Source organism: Rhamphochromis sp. 'chilingali' (assembly GCF_963969265.1).
Source record: "Rhamphochromis sp. 'chilingali' genome assembly, chromosome: 10".
Lineage (NCBI taxonomy): Eukaryota > Metazoa > Chordata > Actinopteri > Cichliformes > Cichlidae > Rhamphochromis > Rhamphochromis sp. 'chilingali'.
In genome coordinates this window covers 20,780,992-20,789,399 of record NC_137937.1, presented here as the reverse complement: position 1 = coordinate 20,789,399, position 8,408 = coordinate 20,780,992, and the positions used below count along the sequence as shown (strand labels likewise).

General features: G+C 42.2%; 1 protein-coding gene across 2 annotated transcripts; it reads left to right on the top strand.

The window, feature by feature from the left end:
- The first annotated feature begins 490 nt into the window (after window positions 1-490).
- Window positions 491-7,218, top strand: pik3ip1 (phosphoinositide-3-kinase interacting protein 1). Of its 2 annotated transcripts, none has more exons than XM_080895270.1 (7): window positions 491-651; window positions 832-1,198; window positions 1,380-1,508; window positions 1,910-2,026; window positions 3,443-3,559; window positions 3,741-3,819; window positions 5,416-7,218. In XM_080895270.1, the coding sequence occupies exons 2-7, from the start codon at window positions 1,087-1,089 to the stop codon at window positions 5,630-5,632; spliced, it is 771 nt and encodes a 256-aa protein (XP_080751396.1). In that variant the 5' UTR covers window positions 491-651; window positions 832-1,086; the 3' UTR covers window positions 5,633-7,218. The 2 variants fall into 2 exon arrangements, with proteins under 2 accessions (XP_080751396.1, XP_080751395.1); XM_080895269.1 differs by having other exon boundaries at window positions 493-651; window positions 3,377-3,559.
- The last annotated feature ends 1,190 nt before the right edge of the window (window positions 7,219-8,408 follow it).

Here is an 8,408-nt window from a genome sequence, read left to right as displayed (position 1 = left end):
CGAATGGTCATGTTGACTTTTTGATTCCTTACCACGATGGAGAGAAATTTCTTAGGAGAATTCTTTACAGCAGCTCATTTCTGGAGAAAGTCGTGCTGATAAAAAGTGCAAGTGTTTATGACATAGATAGTCTCAATGAGACAAAATAATTAGATCCAGAGAGGCCAGAGTGTACTGGAGCGTACGGCACACATGTTCACTGTTTGCTCTGGTGATTGCCTGAAAACTGAGTAAGCATATATTTGAAAAGTGGCAGAGTGAACATTGACTGAGTCACGGGTTGGCTGCCCTCTTTATTAGTCAGCCAACAATGGCACAGGCCTCCACTCTGCTTTGAGCATACAGCTCCCTGTGCACAGGAAGAGACAACTGGCAGCCCTGCTTTATTAGGTTCAGCAGAGTCAACTTCTGACAATATCCACCTAAAAAAGAACAAAACAAGGGGGGAGGGGAAAAAAAAAAAGAAAGCCTCCTGGGGTGGAGAGGAAGCATGGGAAACAGGAAGAGGGAGTTTGGATAAATGCACCAAGTAGTTAGAGCCAGATAAGACCTTGCAGTTGGAGAGGGATTAAAAATGGAAAAGTTTTTAAATTTTTTTTCATGGAAATGGAAAAGTAGAGCAGCTATTTATAGGAAACCAGAGAAAAGGCTGTAAGTGTGGAAAATAGTCTTGGTTAAGGAACAGGATCGAGGCTTGATAGTTGGGGGGGGGGGAAATAAGTTCTCCTCACAGCTTAAGCAAAACAATCTCTTATCAAGGCTGCACGTATTATTTTTCAGGGTATGCTCTTCATTGTGCATGTTCATTGTGTGTGTGTGTGCGTTGCATAGGAATCTGGTGAGGCTTTAGGACCTTGAGGTTTGCACTGCAAAGGACACCTCTTCCTCCTCCACCACCACCGCCTCCACCGCAGAAGGCTGTTTACGAAGTAAGCTGAGAGCTCGTCTTGACAAAAACAAGGGCTGGGACTGCAGCAAGAGGGGCAGTGTGTCTGAATCCAGCACAGGCTCGTCCTCCATCGGAAACACTTTGTATATATTGAAATATATATATATATATATATACATTTTTGGTGTAGAGGGAAAATGCTGTCTGTGAAATCAGCCCGTCAGCTCTGCAAAGTGTTTTTCTCTTTACACGTTGTTTTCCTGAGCGTGGCTCTGGTGGAGAGCAGGGCATCAAATGGAGACCAAAAAGGTAAACTTGTGCTTTATAGACTGATTTTTATGTATGTGTGTGTTGAATTCCTCTTTCTTTTTTTGTTTTTCTAAAAGCTGTGCTCCGAGTGAATGTTTATATTATTTTTCTATCCTTTCGTTTTCTTTGCACAAATAAGTTCATGTCTTGCGCTCACTTGTTGTTTTGCTGTTTCGCTCAGACTGCGTGAGATCCCATGGTGTGGACTACAGAGGAGAACAACAGAACTCCTCCTCAGGTCTGAGCTGCCTAATCTGGACCAATACTACAAGGGACTATGATGTTACAATCCATCCAGATTCAGAAAAAGGTACAAAATTATATTAGATCTAATGCCCCCCTTAAAATGAAGTCAGATTTGAAATGCCCACAGTTATTGGGCACAACAGTTTCCGTGCTGGATAACAAACAGCATGGAACATCTTGGCTGAGGTGCTGACATGGCAAAATCAGAGGAAAGGCTGTGAAATACAATAAAAGATGTGAATTTTCAGCATCTGTGCCTGTTGATGGTGTTAAGTGGCCTATTTTATGCACCAGTTGCTCTTTTCCTTTGTTTGTGCTCATACCAGGCCGTTCATTGTACTGTGATGAAGTAGTGTTAATGATTAATGAATCCACACAGTGGGGACAGACATGTAGAGATTGGCCTTTATTTCTACAAGGCATGGTATCAGACACATGCTATTTTTTTTATCATTCCTCCCGTAGGTGTTGGAGATCACAATTACTGCCGAAACCCAGACGCCTCTGAGAGGCCTTGGTGCTACATTGCTGGCCCAGATGGAGCAATTCAGAGAGAATCCTGTGCACTTGAGACATGCAAAGGTTGGTAAACCCTATACACAGCGGTAATTATGAATACTATACGAGTTGTATGCACAGTACAACTGCCATTTGCACAACAAATTCGACATTTGTAGAAACATGGCCAAAAATAAGCTGCACTGTCTGGCCTTGCAGTAGAAATGGGTTTTTTTTTTTTTTTTTTGCTAATAATGATGTTTTCTAGCTTCTCAGCTTGAGGTAAAACTTATTAGTCAATGCAAAAAGTGTGCAGCCAAGTTGGAAACTCTTATCACTTAAAAAACAAAGTTTCCATCTAGCACATGTCTAAAACTTGTTCCAGTCTCATTGCAGATGGATCAGTGATGACTTGCTTTTAAGAGTGTAGTAGGTCAGCTGGGCGCTGTTAAGTTACTCTGAGGAATCTCGCGTGACCTTTGTCTCCGTCTCTTCTGGGGAGCCAACAAAAGTCATACAATAACAAAGCACCAGCGCACGCGTCTCAAACTTCTGTTTGATGAAAGCCGTTGACCACGCCCAGCACCGAGCTTATTGGCACAGAGGAGAGGTTTTTCCCACGGAGACAGCAGCTAATTGGCTGAATCAGTTTATGACTTCCTGCCCTTTAACTGGGGCAGAGTTGATAAACAAGTTCTGTGGAGGAAACGGGGAACAAAAGATTTAAAGAGCAGACGTTGTCATCTGTTGGAGTGGCAGTTGGCTGTGCTGGGCTTGTTTGTGTCTGGTACATTGGAAAAAAACAACCCAAAAGGCACGTGCTCGTCAGTCCCCTATTGATTTACATCCCAACAGTTTGTTGAGAGAAATCTCAGAGCTTTCGTCATGCCACAACATTACCGCTGTTTTTGCGTCAGCGGTAATGTTGTTGGACCAGCAGTAATTGGACACCACATGGTCCACTTCTGGTCAAATTGAAGTACCGCCACACACTAAAGAATAAAACTATATATTAGGTTTTAAAAGCATAAATACATATTCTTGGGTTAGGGTTGCCAAAGTGAACTACTTCATGTAAAAGTAGAGATAAAAGGTAGGAAATGGAAAAACTCCAGGTTCAGACCCAGAGTGTTTTACTACGCAGACATGCTGCTGTAGTTTTTGCAGGATGTTCATTGGAATTGCCTTTTCAAACATGCAATGACTTCACATTCTGGAATGGCAGCATATGTTTCTCCAAAACGACTGTTACTACTTTTACATTACACGTCACTGTGCAATGTTTAGCATTAATAGTGCCTTCACAGATTAGCAAGCATCCTCAGTATACTAAAAAGTTTTTTTATGGCCAAAAAAACAACCTATTACTTCTGTTATATGGCAAAACATGACTTGGGGAAAGACCACTAAAAGGTTGTTTTGCTGTATGTTTAGAACAATACTCTTCCATACCAGCAAAGACTGAATCCCTCAGTACAAAAGCAACCACTCCCTCCACAGAGAGCGCTCAGCCAGCCAAAGCTTCGCGGGGAGATGTTCCAGCTCTGCAGCCAGTGATGGGGATCAGCCAGCGAGTTCATACAGGACCAAAAAAGAAGAAGGACCTTGGCGCTATTGGTATGCTGTGCTTTTTTGTACTTTAAAAACATGTATGATGCTGGCATTGTGCACAAACCTGCAGCTTGAATACGTTTTAATTATAAATTACACAGTTTAGTTTTTAAAGGAGCTGAAAGTCTTTCTTATATATCTGTATCTTCTGTTTTAACCATTTTCCTCTTCTCCTTTTGTTTTTCAGGATATGTCCTTGCTATCATCATGATGGGGATTATAATCGTCCTTGGAGTGGGCATCACATTGGGCTACTTCTATAAGAGGTGAGCATCTTACTCACAGCAGGCCAGCTGGTTCAGTATCAGAGGGATTTGTGTGCATGAGGATGTTCAGGATTGTCTGTTCATGGATGGTGAGCTACTTAGATGTGAGATAAAGCCAAAATGCGATCCTTCAGAGTTGCATCGTCCAGTTTAAACCGGCTTGTAGTGTTTTTGATAGCTTTGAAAGGTGGAGGAGGAATACCGGAATGATTCATTCACACGACATCACGTGTCATCGGCGTACTCTTAAGTTTAGGCCATCGACTATTAAATAGATTCCCTACCGATGGTCTCTGTTGTTCTTCTCAGAAGCAAGGCAGCAGTTTTATGAGCTTTCTCACAAAAACCACAACAGAACATGAGGGCAAACGTGGCATGAAATGAAATGCCTGCAGTTTATTTTAAGCAGGAGGGGCTGAATGGGACAGGAAGCGTACAGTTATGTAACGTGCAAAACGTTAGCCCCGATGTTACGAAAGAGGGAACTCGGGTTCCCTTTGGCAAACACAAAATGCCCTCCCGGATCTGTGTTGGGCTGTCCTATCTGATTAGCGCTGCCCCGTCCTCGTTTTCTATTATTAGGAAGTGATTACTAATAAGGAGGAGAAGCATATTATGTCAAAGGGTTTATAAGTGGCCTCAGCATACACTGGCAGCATCACCACCAGTAATGAGTTTGATGAGTGGGAGACATGCTTACATTCTTTGCAATTCGCTGTCTTTGACTGACTCTGCATTATCTTATGCCACCTAAAAGAAGAGCTGAGGAAAGATTTCACCCCAGACTTCTCCAGGCAAAGATTGCACACTATATCCCAGTGGAAACAGCCTGCAGTGGGAATAGATAGCTTATTGACAAGGAAACCAATCCCCTCGAGGCTTCCCTTCTACCCCAAACACCATCCATTTGGATTACCTCCAGGAGTGCACTGATTCATTTTGTAGCATTAAGTACAAGTAATCTTTTTTTTACATCTCGTGTATCGCTAACCCTCTGGTCCTGAAAAGAAATGGAAATTTGTGAGAAGTCTAAAGACTTTGTGGTGATATAAAGTGTTTCAAGGCAGAGCAAAGACAGCACAGGAGCAGGCAGATAGGTGTATATTGGCCTGTTTTGGCTTCAGATCAGCAGAAGGTCACCTCGTGCTGCTTCCCGTCGCTGCATTGCCTTGGAGTAGATAAACTCCCTGCCAGCTTGTGAGTTCTGGGTTCCTCTGGCCATCTGTCCCACTGCTGACAATGCAGCGCTTGGTGTAACAGGCTGTGTTATCTACGTCTACATCCTGCTCTCTGAAGACCCTTATCGTGAATATGCTGCCTCGGGTGACGCCCAGAAATACAGTGTGTAGGATCAGCGACAAGGCTTCTGAGTGCCTGCGAATGATAGATATTTTCATGATGCTGAAAACAAAACAAGACTTGACTGTGATTGGTTGTTTGCATGATAGCTAAGAGTTAAAAGGGAGAATGAACAAATGCTACTGTTAATTAACAAAAATCCATTTAGAAAAATCAGTTATTGCAGATTCATCTTTTGAGGGTTAACTATATATAAAGAGATATCATAACCGATCTATGTTTTGTGTTTGCCTTTAGGGGTCGGGACCTGAAGAAGCAGCATGAGCAGCGGGTCTATGAGCGTGAGATGCAGAGGATCACCCTGCCCCTGTCGGCTTTCTCCAATCCCACCTGTGAGCTTGTAGATGAAAACACCATTGTTATCACAGCAGAGCATGAGACCACTCCCGTGCAGGACGACGCGGATGGCGGAGACCCTCTCATGGCCCAGCAAGCCGGTACCCCTGGAGCATGAGCGGGCATCTAGTTCCTGATGATGTTTCTTTTCTTTTATGGACCAAAGCACTCCCATCTCCCTGTTTCTCCTTTCCACCTCCCTGAGTAATGTCTATTTTAAAGGAGCAGGGGGCAGTGTTGTCTCCGGAGACTTGAACTGAATGAAGCTTTGTCCTTTCTGTATTTGTTCTTAACACGTGAGGCACAAACAAGATAAGTTCACACACAGTGGACACAGCCTTAACAACTAGAAACCCATTACAGTGGATCTGTTGTTAATGAGCACGTCTGGAGGTCTTTAATGTTCATATCTGATACTTTTGATAGCCAAGAGAATAAGGGCTATTCTCTTAAATAACAATACGAATATCAAGTCAGTGTTTATAATAATACGTAATGACACCAGTGTGTAAAGAGGTGTTGTTTGGAACGGGGAAAATGTTCATAACCTTTTGCTTTTCAAGGGAGGTTTGATTATGTGATGGATATCTGGTTTATTTTGATTTGTAGTGACCTGCTGGCTGTGCTGGCGGGGAGGCACAGACAAGAAACCTGTGCGCACAAAGACCGCTTTTTCTTGCGTGCACACTTGTGATACAGATGTGGTCCAAAAATAGTCTCCCTCTTGAGACAGGATGAGGGAGTGTGAGGTAAGACAGGCCCACTAAAGACAAGGGAAGGCCTATAACTCAAAAAACTGCCTTAGCATGATACTTCTGAATGTATTTCCTTTATAATGTTCCTGGAGATTTGTTTTTCGTGTTCAGCCGACGGGTAAATTTGATTTGAAAACATCGATGGTGGTCCCGGGAAGACGTGAAAAAGAAGACTTGCTATTTTTTTTTCACAGGTTAAGGAGTGACAGGAAATTTTCCAGAGTCTCCTCAGGATGAACGAGAGACAGTAGTTAGACGAAATAGCACTGCCGCAACACAGACCAGACGCGTTTAGAAAACAAAACAAAACATAAAAATCTGTCTTTGCAGTGCAGGGCAGTGTAGCTGAAGAGGTCTAGATTAGATTGACACTTTTGAGGTGTGCGCTGCGATGCTTTAGAGTTGACACAGGAATGGAGTAGATAGTAGAAACAGTCCAAAGTTTAGGTGTTCACATAAAAACACTCGAGAACATGATTGCATGTGTATGGTTGCCTGTTGTACGTTTCCCCTTCTGAGGCTTTTATTGTGTCTTAAAAAAACAGGACTAAAATGACTGCTTGAGAATAATTAAAAACGTTAGACATCATCAAGATTTTGCAATGGTAGTTTTCACTGCGTTACTATGTTGTTTGTTATGATCCAATCACTCCAGAGCATCTTGTTTTGTGATTATTGCTGGATCCGTATCACTGGTAATGTTTAGTTACTGCTGCTCCGTTATTTTAAGTGTCTGTGCGCTGGCTGCGATCATTGTTTATAGTAGCAGTGTGTTTAAAATACTTTTGTTCAGCGTTTGGATTTAGAACTTGTATTTTTATGAATGCAGATTTTCACTGCCGAGACTGAAAAAAAAAAAAAAAAAAGCTAAAAGTACAACTTATAAGGTGTGTTGGACTCACTATGTTCTTTCTTACATTTATTGCAATAAAGAAAACAATACAATAGAGCTGATTTGTTCAAAGGAAGGACGTTTTTATGCACTGGCTCCCCCTGCTGGCAGTTCTTAAACACAACACTGAGGCTTAGGTTTAGCTGACTGTTTATAGGACAAAATCAGTTAAACATCAGAAAACTTAAACTTTTGTGGATCCATTCCACCTGCTCTGGTACAAATGAAAAGGGACAACACGTGCACTGAAAGGGAACAATCTTGCAGGTGGTAACGGAATCTAAATCCTTTACGCGAGGAGCACAACAGGAGTCTTACAAAATGACCTCCAGCTGGCTGATGATGTGCATGTTTCTGACCAAACTGTCAGAAACAGACTCCATGAGGACCTGGTGTTCTTTAGTGGGACCTGTACTCACAGGTCAGCACCATGCACGTGGATTGGCAACTGTCATACAGGGAGTGCAGAATTACTAGGCAAGTTGTATTTTTGAGGAATAATTTTATTATTGAACAACAACCATGTTCTCAATGAACCCAAAAAAACTCATTAATATCAAAGCTGAATGTTTTTGGAAGTAGTTTTTAGTTTGTTTTTACTTTTAGCTATTTTAGGGGGATATCTGTGTGTGCAGGTGACTATTACTGTGCATAATTATTAGGCAACTTAACAAAAAACAAATATATACCCATTTCAATTATTTCTTTTTACCAGTGAAACCAATATAACATCTCCACATTCACAAATATACATTTCTGACATTCAAAAACAAAACAAAAACAAATCAGCGACCAATATAGCCACCTTTCTTTGCAAGGACACTCAAAAGCCTGCCATCCATGGATTCTGTCAGTGTTTTGATCTGTTCACCATCAACATTGCGTGCAGCAGCAACCACAGCCTCCCAGACACTGTTCAGAGAGGTGTACTGTTTCCCTCCTTGTAAATCTCACATTTGATGATGGACCACAGGTTCTCAATGGGGTTCAGATCAGGTGAACAAGGAGGCCATGTCATTAGTTTGTCTTCTTTTATACCCTTTCTTGCCAGCCACGCTGTGGAGTACTTGGATGTGTGTGATGGAGCATTGTCCTGCATGAAAATCATGTTTTTCTTGAAGGATGCAGACTTCTTCCTGTACCACTGCTTGAAGAAGGTGTCTTCCAGAAACTGGCAGTAGGACTGGGAGTTGAGCTTGACTCCATCCTCAACCCGAAAAGGCCCCACAAGCTCATCTTTGATGATA